The sequence below is a fragment of the Botrytis fragariae genome, assembly GCF_013461495.1.
Source record: "Botrytis fragariae strain BVB16 chromosome Unknown tig00000050, whole genome shotgun sequence".
Lineage (NCBI taxonomy): Eukaryota > Fungi > Ascomycota > Leotiomycetes > Helotiales > Sclerotiniaceae > Botrytis > Botrytis fragariae.
This window is the reverse complement of record NW_023500992.1, coordinates 1,405,109-1,417,470: the sequence shown is the minus strand read 5'-3', so window position 1 is coordinate 1,417,470 and position 12,362 is coordinate 1,405,109. Positions and strand designations below refer to the sequence as shown.

General features: G+C 43.9%; 2 protein-coding genes across 2 annotated transcripts; both read right to left on the bottom strand.

Moving 5' to 3' along the window:
• On the bottom strand, nt 1-3,176 carry Bfra_004439 (putative gtpase activating protein; the record flags this gene model as incomplete). The annotated part of the gene is made up of 3 exons (XM_037334844.1): nt 1-2,008; nt 2,059-2,675; nt 2,724-3,176. The coding sequence occupies 3 exons, from the start codon at nt 3,174-3,176 to the stop codon at nt 1-3; spliced, it is 3,078 nt and encodes a 1,025-aa protein (XP_037193378.1).
• Nucleotides 3,177-6,053: 2,877 nt separating this feature from the next.
• Nucleotides 6,054-11,816, bottom strand: Bfra_004438 (putative dna topoisomerase 2 protein; the record flags this gene model as incomplete). Its single annotated transcript, XM_037334843.1, has 4 exons — nt 6,054-7,796; nt 7,846-10,821; nt 10,982-11,650; nt 11,739-11,816. 4 exons carry the CDS (start codon nt 11,814-11,816, stop codon nt 6,054-6,056), a joined length of 5,466 nt encoding a protein of 1,821 aa, XP_037193377.1.
• Between the last annotated feature and the right edge of the window lie 546 nt (nt 11,817-12,362).

The following is a 12,362-nucleotide window of genomic DNA, read 5'->3' as shown; positions in this document are numbered from 1 at the left end:
CTATTTTCCTTCAGCACTAGCAGCAGCTTTTTTCCCCCAACCCCAGAATCCACCACCGCTAGCTGGTGCTGGTGTAGCTGGTACACTAGCTGGCGCGTTTGGTGTTTCAATCTTGGGAACAGTACTTTTCGCAGGTATAGTTGTCATCGACCTATCAAGACTAGGTTTTGACGAATGTCCAAAACCCGAGGTTGGCATTTCGCCATTTTGTAATCCGGCCAACATCTTCTTCAAGCTTTCTAATTTAAGCTTGGCTTCTTCTGCTTCTTGTTTAGCAACCGCTTCAGCGGTTTTTGCTTGTACAAGTTCAAGAACTAATGAATCGGAATCTACGTCGTCCTTGGGAGAATGTTGCTGCTCAGACGATGTAGAAGCGCGGAAATTTTCGTTCTCTTTGAGATTCTGCGGAGATATAAGGCTTGAAGTTCGTTTATTGTAAGTTGTGGCCACCGAACGATTGGAATTTGAGCGAACAAGCTTCAATTCTCGAAGTCCTCCTGTGGTTGCACTTTTGACGCCCCACTCGATTTCATGATCTCTTGAACCATCCGGGGTCGACTGGGCACTCTTCCTTGAATTCCGCAAATCATATACTTGTTTCTCCAATCGTTGTCTATCTTGATGTGAATTCCGCACATGAGCTTGAGTTTCCCTGATTTGATCTCGTAAATTACTGATTTCTTGGTCTTGTTCAACAATACGCCTGCTCAATTCCTGAGACCTCGATGTCTCGATGAGGAGCTGTTCTTTCGATCGATCGAGCTCTTCACGAAGTTGAGATCTTGTCAACATCATAGAAGATCTCCGATTCTCGACGGGATTTTGAAAACGATCTTCCACAATATCAAGTAGATTGGAAATATCGTCGGTGATGATCGGGAGAGCGGTGACTTCATTAATCTCCGACTCGTCAACAACGACGGGTGTCGCCAGCTCCTCATCTCTGGGCACTTCATCTAGACTCGCTTCCTCTGCAATTACATCCATTCCCTTCACTGTTTCAACACTGACATCACTTTCCGAGCTTTCCACTGCGTCCTCACTAGTCTTCTTCCTCAATGCATCAATCAACGGCTGCACAGCAGTCCTATCTTCTTCACGTTCCTCCCTCTCTCTTTGCAATTCTGTAGCAAGTATGGCATGATCTCGCTGCATCTCACTTAGAGCCATCAAAAGATCTTCAATTTGACTGTGCAGATTTTTATCTTTGTTGACGGGAGTTTTTGTTGCACTGACACTAGCAAATGATTGAGCCCGTATTGAGGCGCCATCAGCAGTTGCTGAATCACGAGAAACGCTGGTTGCATCCGTTGAAGTGCTGAGCATACTTTCAGATCCGCTACCCTCTATAGAATTTAGTGTAGAAGCTAAACTCTGCTTTGAAGGGGATCTTCTCAAGAAACTAACGGGACGTGATGGGGCGCTAAGCCCTGGACTAGGAGTGAGATTGGCTGATTTTGTTGACGAATTAGAGCCAGCCCATAATCGTCCGAGAAATCGTGAGGCTGCTGATCCTACGTCCGATGGAATAGCAGTATCAACAATCTGAGACTCCCGATAGCCCGCTTCTAAGTTCTGAAGGCTTTCGTGTGTTACAATCCCTGTCAGACTAACGAAATCATTGACGAATTCATCGGCATTGTAATGATAAACGTCCCATAAACCCCTGGAGAGAAGTAATTGCATTACATCCTCAAATTCGGTACATGACAAAATTTTGGTTTCATTCTTTCTCATCAATGACAGGGCAACTCGCATGATAGTTTCTGAAGCACCTTCAGCAAATATAACATCGTAGATTCGGAAAAGCATCGGTAAAGGACAAGTAGTAGCAAAAAATGATAGGAACCACTGGGAAACGTATGCAGGTTCGACTTGTAAAACATCGAGATGTGTTGATAGGGCCGGTAGGTGCAATTTTAGCAATTCTCGAAACTGGTGTATTCGAACGTGGAGACCGGAGAGATCAGGAAGGAAGCAATTTCGTAGGTCATAATGTTCCATGAGACTACAGATGATTAGCAAATATTGTGACAGGTCGCATAGCTGATATCTTACCGTACGAGCACACAGAATGCTTGCTTATCCCCCATGTGCATCAATAAAGGTCCAACAAGAAATCCCAAGCCTTGACAATACCCAATTTTGTGATCGTATAAACTGAAGCATTTAAGAACTCTTCCCAGCATGCGCTGTCCATCCCCCTCGGGATCGCGAAACATCTCTACACCAGGAAAGCTTCGCCCCAAATCTTTGCCAATAATTCCTTCATATGGACTTGACTCGCCACAGAGTCTATCGAATTGCTCCTCCAATAGTCTGTCGCGGGCCCCTGACATGCTTTGCCATACTACACCTCGCAGTGGCGGGGGAATACCACTTCTAATCTTCTTCGACAATAATGTAGGTAAATATTGAGCAGTTCTTGGGTAGTCTTGTACAAGTGCGGCGTAAAATTCGAGGTCGGTCATGGGGGGTGGAGGGGTGACGGAGTATCGAAGCGCTGAGGGTGTAGGGCCATTGACCAATTTCTTGAGATGTTGCATCGATGGTGGTCTGGATTGAGCGCGCGCTCGTTGTTTCTCAACCTTTTGAACTTTTGCGATACCAGACTTCGGGTTCGAGGCGATCGCATTGTTTTCTTGCTCAAGCCTGGCTAGCAGCAAAGCCGTGGACTGCAACATGTCAGTATTGGAAAATGTACGCGTCTTTCATAACCTTACATCATCAGAATCCTGATTTCTCGGCTGTTGTTCCTCTGTCTTCTCCAATTCCTCCCAATTGACCTCCTCTACTGATGTATCAGAGCTATCGCTTGCCCTCCTCGAATTGTTTTGTTCCGATTCTGCTGATTCTGAGCCTGTAGGCGTGGGCACTTCATTGCCATTTGGATCTACCATTGTAATTCTCGGCGAGTCTTCGAGACTGCCAGTTTCCGTTTCCTTCCCTGTTACATCCATTATACTCCTCATCGTCTGCCTTTTGTCGGTAGGAGTATTTATCTCCTCGCTCGTCTCCGATTCCTCATTTGTGATGATTTTGTCGGAATGTCTCTTCGTGTCGAGTGTTAGAATTGGCGGTTCGGAAAGTCGCACTGTAACCATAGAATCATGCTGCATAGCCTGTCCCTCCTGGTGAATTTTATCCTCCACAATTCGATCCAGGGTGGATTCCATTCTGGCCTCGAAGTCTCAGGAACGAACGTCGTCGCGTTGGAGTACGATAAACAGGTCGGAATGACAATAAAGGCACCCCAACCTCTGTTCAAAAATTGGTTCACTCCACTGTAATTAAAACAATCAAAAAAAAGTCCAACCTTCACTCTTTACCCTAAGTTTCTCTTCTCACAAACGAACAAATTTGGATGACCCGTGGTGGAAGAATTCCCAAAGCAGAACCCCCTTTGAGTGTAACCCGCGAGATGATTTATTACTGGTTGCACAATTCGATGAGTCCAGTCGATGAATGTTCACAAACAAGCTGTCACACTTTGTCGAATGGCAAAGTAGGTAGACAGAGGAGAAATGGACGCGCGCACGGAGATCGGATGTTTGATGTTTCAAGGAAACGTGGGTGGTAAATGCAATGCTTGACGACAGCCGTTGAAAGTTAAACGTAAAACCAGGTTATCGTGAAAGTCGTGAAATATGTAAGTATGTACAAATTGGAATGAGGGTACAAAGTAGTTCTCGGAAGAAAGGGGTGGAGGTGGGTAGATGGGCAAATGAGTAAGTGAGTGAGTGAGTGAGTGAGTGAGCGAGTGACTGGTGATCGAGATGGAGATGGAGATGGAGATGGAGATGGGCGATGGGAGATTAGAGATTGGAGATGATGACTGAAAAGAGTGACTTTTTTCTCTCATATAAATATGAGTATGTTGATTGTAAAATTATATCTCACTGACAAGAAGGAAAAGAATGTATCAGATTTTTTAGTTTTTTTTTTTTTCCTTTCCCTTCCATCACATCAACTATACATAGATACATAACGTTTGTATAAACAATTCTTTAGTATTAACTTATGTTTATTATGATTATGCTGTCCGTCCGTACCTTCATATAGTGTAGTGAGATGGTAGTCAGAGTATGATGAAAAGGATGGGGAAGGAGTCGATAGGAATTTGCCAGGATGGATGCAGATGGATGCAGATGGATGCAGCGGTGAGATAGACCAAGAGTAACTTGGGGGGGGTGATTGGTGAAAGATCATAGGTCGATGGGTAATTTGCATATCTTTTCTACTCTTGAGTCTCTACAAGTGAGCGGAGCATAGATCGGTAGGCACTGGTAGGTAGCAGGTAGTAGGTACACGGTAGATATTGAATACAAATTTCACGGTGGGTGGATTAATTTGAGGGAAGCTTAATCGAGTAAGGACGAATCAATTCCCCCCCAAGCCAAGTAAGTTACCCAACTTTTGGACGACAAGGATACCTGGGAAAAGTGGAATGGACCATTGGCTAAGAAGAGAAAGAAACAAGCATTAAGGGGGTTGAAGCATAATTTCAGGGGAAATGTAACTCTTCTGCTGCTTTTGTGCAGACACACCTGCAGACACATGCATCCACGGCCCATGTCATATCATATCATGCTTCTCGATTCAACTCAATCCATCTCCATCCAATCATATACCCAGAGATATACATCATAGACGCCGAGAAGAGATTAGGTTCAGTGATCTCACATCTGACAATACCTAGGTAGGTACAAAGCATGATAGTAGATAGCGATATCAGGATTAGGAACATCTCAAACATCTCAGTCATCTTCATTTGCTCAATCATTTCACTCACCTCACTCACCTCAACCATCTCAATCACTCCAATCACTCCAATCACTCCAATCACTCCAATCACTCCAATCACTCCAATCACTCCAATCACCCCCATCACCCTAATCACCCATCCCTATCCATCCCTATCCATCCCAAGGCTAAACTAGTACTAACCACCGCATCAATGATAGGCGTTACCCAACCATCCACATCCCCATCCACTTACCACTAACCACTTACCCCTGAACTAACCTCTTCTCCTTTAGTCATAGTACCATCTAGCACCCACTAGCGCGACGGTAGAACCTACCTTAAGAATTCTAGAGCAAATAAGCTAGTGGAGTACGGACCAAATAGAGTCAATAAAATGGCACTTTCAGTCTGGACTGACTCTCTCTGAAATTGGTGACTCGGGACTCACTTTCTCGCCTCTTGTCTCTGATCTCTTGGGTAAAACGGGTCGGGGATAATGGGATGTTTGACAGAACGGACAGATATCTATCAAGAGAGGATGGGTAGATAGACAGCGTAGTTTGTTGTCGGTACTGGATCAATTTGTTTGGGGGCCAGAATAATATGAACAGAATACCTTTACGAGTAACTAGTATAAATACATACTACTAAAATTACCCAAGGTATAAAATGAAGTCGGATCCTAGACTTCCTTCAATTGCACCAATGATCAAGAAATACGTAGGTGGTCGCTGCTCACACAATTGATTGTATAATTCTATATTTATGAATTAATTCGTGATCCAAGGTTACCCAGGTAGATGAGGTCAGATAATGTTACCTACCTACTTCATAGATAGAGTTAGGATGGTACGAAAGGCAAGGACCGATACCTGTTATGCTATACTTACTTATTATTGTTATGCTATGATCATCTAAAAATAAATGCTGATCACCACAAGACGTCTGTCAGTGTCGAACCATTGAAAGCATCCTTACAAAACAATATTGATCACCACATATCACAATCACCAAAGATCTTCATTCCTCAACAATCGGTTGTGGTTTTGTTTTTACAAAGAAAGATGTATTTCGTAATTGGCTACCTATGTACTGATCAAATACTATACGCATACAAATGGTCTACTAAAAGAGTGTAGTGGGAAACCGATCCCATTTGCTTGCACACAAAATCCCTTGATGCACAAATTGATATCCTAAGGCAAAGAAACCATATCGCATAACAGTCTTTCCTAGAAGACTAAATCACAGTGACGAGCTGAATATCCCACCCACAAACGCCGAAATATAGAAAATATGCCATCCATTTACTCGCTGAAGTCATCCTCGCTTTCATCATCTTCTACCAATGCGGATTCATCAACATCATCAACGTCATCATCATTCGAATCCTCCGAGTCGATGGTATAAACTGGTTTCTTGGTCTTGGCAACAGCGGCTTGTCTTGCTGGACGACCACGGCCTCCGCGTGCAACTGGCTTGGGTGGAGAGTCCGGCTCGTCTTCCTCGTCATCTTTAACGACTGGCTTCACTTGCTTCTTAGGTGCAGGCTTCGAGCTTGTGGAACGCTTGGGAGGAGGAGCGATTGACTCATCTTCATCATCGTCATCACTAACGACAGACTTCTTGGAAACAGCTTTAGACGTAGTGCCTCGCTTCGTGGGAGGGGCAATGGAGTCGTCCTCGTCGTCGCTAAGGGCGGACTTTTTGGGTAAAACTTTTGGTTTGGCCCCTCGTTTAGGGGGAGGGGCAATGGATTCATCCTCATCATCGCTGATATAAGTTGGCTTGGAAGCAGCCTTACCGTTGGTACCCTTTCTGGGTGGTGCAGCATCTTCCATTTCAACGTCTTCGTCTGAATCATCACTGAGGGCATATTTAGTCGCAGTCGCCTTAGAGCTGACCTGTCTACCTTTGGCAGCAGATTTTGCTGGCAGTGGTGGGGCTTCTTCCATATCCTCATCCTCGCTATTATCCTCGTTGTAACCGATTGTTTTAGAAATTTGCTGGAGGCGATTTTGTTTCGCTGCATATGCCTTCGCAGCTGGTGAATGAGAAGCAGGCTTTGACTCAACCTCTGCAATTGGTTTTTTGGCAACTGGGGCTTTCTTAACCTTCGATGTTTCTTTCGTTGCCTTTGCTTTCTGAACAGGAGCCTTCTTGGAGGCGACCGGGATAACGTCATCATCAGAAGACAAGAAACCATCAACTTCGTCTTTGCCTGGAGGCTTTTGAGGGGAACTTCTAGCAAGCATTTCGTAGTTAGTTTCGTCTTCGGAAAGATCGACCACCTTGCTGGGTTTAGATTTTTGCTTAGGTAAACCCGTGCTACTGCTAGGTCTGTCGCCATTGCTTGTTGACATTGCAAACAAAGAGAGTCTTGAATTTCCCGTCACAGCATCTTGTTTATCGTTGCCACCAATACCCTTGACCATGTTGTCAATATCGCCGAGAAGGTTATCGTCATCGCTCTCATTTTCGTCGTCGTCATCCACTATCCATTTCTTTGGTGCGCTTGCGGCTGCACGCTTGCTTCGTCCAGTACCAGCATCAAGCTTGGGTCCATCAGCTTCGGGAGCCGCCAATGCTGCGAAATCATCATCAGACATCCCCGAGTCGTCACCGCCATCAAAGCGACCAACAGATTTTGGTTTGGGTTTGTTGGAGAACATATCCGTGAATCCTTGATGAGGTTTGCTCTGCACCTTTGTAATTCCCTTTACTGGATCTGCCTTCAACGGCTTGGCTGGAGCCTTTTTCTTTGCACCAACAGTAAATTCTTCATCTTCCTTCTTTACCCGACCTTTTCCAATAGGCTTTCCACCTGCTCCAATCTTGTTTGAACGACGTCGGTTTGTATTGCGAATAGTCTTAGTGATCTCCGCATCTTGCTTGAGTTGGTCTTCCCACTCCAGGACAAATGCATCAAGATCTTCACACCACAGATCTTTTTCGCTGAGCTTGTCGAGTGTGTCGATCTCGTCTTTCTTATCATACATCTGTTTGTTTAATTTGTCGACGCGTTCTTGGGTGAGAGACCAAATTGGTAGCTAGTGAAAAGTCAGTATGTAATAACAAAGTTAATATGAGATTACTTACGCCAAGAAGATAATCATAATCTCTAGCTCCAGCGTCTTCATCAGCGGCGACCTCTTCTTCATTTTCAACCACATCGTCAGTCTCGCCAGCTTTCTTCGCATCGGTAACCTTCGGGAATCCCTCGTAGCCGCGCTTTCGGAGCTCTGCAACAAGGACTGGCTTCTTCTTCTTCGAGACAATTAACTTATTCTCAATGATTTCAGTAACGAATCGAGCTTGATTGGTGAGCTTGCGATACTCCACATTGAGTTTCTTCATCCAATGTGCTTTACGAACAGTGTACATCTTTAAGCGCTGCTCGTAGAACTCCTCGAGGATATCCTCAACTTTTTCATATTTGCGAATCTGGCCCCTATGGTCAAAGGCCACCAGATTGGATGTTGCGACAGTCTTATTCAGCTTGAACTTTTCGGCGAGACCTTCTTTTAAAGCTTCCTTCATATGTTTGTCATCCATCTGAATGATCATGTGCACGTTTTTGTGATCGTTGAATTCCTTGTAATCTTTGATGAACGATGGGACCTTTTCGGTCTTGATAATCTCTTCAAGTTTAGCTTTGAAGTCGTCGGTCCACATTCGAATGGGCAACTCTGTAATCTCAACCTCGGTATCACCAGTTTCTCGAATAATACCATTGAACTTGTAACGATCTGGACCAGCAGGCTCAGCGGTACCCTTCCATCCACGGAACCACGGCATCATTGTTTCAAATGGTTTCTCTTCACCACTGTCATCTAGACGACCCATGCGACGCTTCAAGTTGTTCACAACTTCCACGGGATGGTAGTTTGGAATATTTGTGCTCCAACCAGTACCAATACCCTCTGCGCCGTTGATAAGAACCATGGGAACGACAGGGAAGTAGGTAACAGGCTCAATCGATTTACCATCATCGATATTATATTCAAGAACTGGGTCATCAAGAGCGGAGTAGACTCTTCTCGCAAATGGCGATAGTCTTGTGAAAATGTAACGGGCGCTAGCAGAATCACTGCCACCTTGAAGTCTACTACCGAAATTTCCACTGGGCTCAAGACAATTGACGTTATTGGAACCAACAAAGTTCTGAGCAAGGCCAACAATGGTCATTTGCATTGAAGCTTCACCATGATGATAGGCGGAAATTTGACTGACATAACCAGCGAGTTCCACAACCTTCATATCGTTTATGAGGTTCCGCTTGAAGCAAGCATACATGACCTTCCGTTGTCCAGGCTTGAGACCATCAATGACGGAAGGAATGGAACGCATATTGTCTGCCATACTGAATAGGATCAACTCCTTATTGATGAAATTGTCATAGGTGAGCATTTTATCAGTGTGGTCCAGGTAGGTACCAGGTACAAAGTTTCCTAACCATGTCTTACGAGAATCTGCTTTCTTTTTTGAGAAAGCAAGATCCAACATTTCTTCTTCTTCTGGTTTAATTGTTTCGAATTCTCTCAGATGGACATCGAGATTACTGAAATAGATTTGCGCATCTTCAGGTTTGCTCGTACCCAGACCCTTGTAGTACTTATGTTTCCATGATTTGTCATTGTTGTTAGACTCCTTCCATTCTTCATATTCGGGCATGGTGAAAAAGGATCGTAAGTTGGTAGGCTTATTAGGGTTTGGTCCTTTCCATACTTTAACAATCGGAGTGATAAACTCTCGAAAGAACTCTGGCAACTTCAGTAAACTGGGATATTGTACTTGCAAAAAGTTTATCAACAATCCTTTGATATGACTACCGTCGTGATCTTGATCTGCCATAATCATTAGATGACCATATCGAAGCCCTAAAGTGTCCTTGTAACTGGTTTTGTGCTTCAACCCCAAGAATTGTTTAATGTTCTGAATCTCAGCGTTCTTTGCAATTTGGTCGTGTGAGGCATCACGCACATTGAGCAGCTTTCCACGAAGAGGGAAAACGCCAATACGATCTGGATCGAGAACCGCTCGACCAGCAACTGCAAGACCTTTTGCAGAGTCACCTTCGGTGAGGATTAAAGTACATTCATGACCACGTTTTGTTCCCGCCAAATTTGCATCCACAAGTTTGGGGTTATTCATGCGTGAACGTCTGCTTCCATCACTCTTTGCCAACTCCAGATCAGCTTTCTTTGCTGCAAAATTGAGAATATTTTCTACAGCTTCGGTCTTGCCGATCTTCTTCAGAAAATCCTCTGTTAAGACGCATTTGGACCCGAATTGTGCTTTTCTCGTAGTCAATTGCTCTTTTGTTTGGGATGTAAAGGCAGGGTTTGTAATCAGACAATTGACAAACAAGAAGATATGATTGCGAACTTGATTGGCCTTCAAGAGTGCACCTTTAGCATTCCTCTTCGTAACGACCTTTAACAATTTGTCGCAAATCTGGTCGGCGATATAATTGACATGAGTTCCACCAGAAGTTGTAGCAATTGAATTGACAAATGAGACTTGTTGGAAAGAACCATCGGAAACAGCGAATCCGACTTCCCATTTTGGATGGCCTTTGGAATCCTCGACTATAACAGTGTTTGCGCTGGAATCATCAGAACCGCGTTCCTTATTGATCGCTTTTGCATACATTTCGATGTACTTTTTGAAATCAAGCTTGATTTGTGTTCCATTGAGGTAAACCTTGACGCCTTTGACAGTTCCAGCCATGTCGTACACTCGGCGCTTCACCATAGCTTCAAAATCGTCGTCAATTCCCGTCATCTTAAATTTTGTCCAATCGGGAGTAAAGGTAACTCTGGTGAAGTCGGCATTCTTGCTAGATGAGATTCTCGCCTTGCCCATCTTGCTCATATTGTCAGTCCAAGTTTGCTTGTACCTCTTGCCGCTATTGGAATCTTGTGTTTCCAATGTGAACTCGGTACTGAAAATGTTACAAAGTTTTGCTCCGTAACCATTACGACCACCAGTCGTTTTGGCTTCGTCATCATCGTAGTTGGAACCAGTAAGGAGATGTCCAAAGATCATCTCCGGGATGTAAATCTTCTCTTTCTAGACAAGATGTCAGTACTTGTAAACATTCAGAGACGGGGCGCATGTATGTGTTCATTCTAGAGAAACAAGGGCATTGGTTATGTGAGTGGTGCATGAAACTCATGTGTAATCATCATGGGAAAAGATAGAAAAAATAAAGGGTGACTGAATGACTTACTTCGTGGATTTCAACGGGAATACCTCTACCATCGTTCTCAACACTAATTTCACCCTTCTCACGATCCACGACAACTTTTATGTTCTTCATATTAGGGTCATTTTGTTTGTTATCTGCGGCATTGACCATAATCTCGTCAAAGATCTTGTAGAGACCGGGCACAAATGTAACCTTTCGCAGTTCCATCTCCTTATTCTCGGAATTGAATACCCACATAGTCTGCTCCGTCTTCTCAACGGAGCCAATATATGTATCTGGACGCTTGATGATGTGCTCAAGTTGAGTGAGTTTCTGGTACTGTTCCGTTGAGGTCTTCGTCTTCTTGGGTTTAGGCTCTATTTCCAGTATACTTTCGTTCTCGACATCGTGCAGAGCTTCAGTAGCCTGTCTTTCGGCGGCTGGAGCTTTCTTCTGCTTCTTCGCATTTGGCGGGGTATTGGACAACTGCGACGCATCATTTGATGAGTCATTATCAGATTGCTGGTCCTCATCGTCGCTCCCTGACCTCGCCCGCTTCTGGGGAGCCATGTTAAGGGTGGTTTGTATGTTCTTTGTGGTTTTCGTAGCCTTGGTGGTTTTCGGAGCTTTGGCGATTTTTGGCTCCTTGGTTGTTTTTGCTTTCGCTTTTGGGGCTGCAGGTTTTTTCACAGTAGTCTTCGCTTTAGCTTTCTAGTTTGTAAAGGTCAGTTCAATGTTGGGGGTTGTGTTTGTCGGGCAGTGCATTTTGTGTAACTGAAAAGGTATTTGAACAACATACCGCTGTGGGAGCAAAGTTATCAGACTCATCGTCCGACATATGAAAGCTTGGCACATCACTCATCGAGTCGTCGTCCATGATGAATTAAAGAGAGAAACAGATTGTTCCTCAAAATATGAAAAAAGTCCCGAGGTAAGAGAATGGTAGTACAATAAATAGAATACCTTATAACTAGATGAACTTCTTTTAACTTTTTTCTTAGAGAAAAACTTGATCAAAAAAGCAAGTAAGGAAGAATCTGATCAAAGTGTGAATTTGAAGAAAGAGTGTATGACCAAAGGAAAACTTCCCCTTGATCTTTGTCGTTGTATGTCAACTTTGTGAATTTCAAAAAAGTAAATAAACAGTGATAAATCGCGTCTGAATATGCGCTAGTACCAATATAGTAAAGAGCGATGAAGGGTAGCTCTCGACCTAACCATAAATAGACTAACCAATTATAGGCTTTAAATTCTTCCAATGATACATTTACACTCTGTACAGATTACCTACTCAAGGTCTTACCTACCTGCATAGTACGGAGTAGATATCCCAATCCATATAATTCCATACAATAGTGGGCCAATGGACCACCAATGGATTTACTTCGCCATGTTCGTCTGGTATTTTGATCTTTTTGCTGTT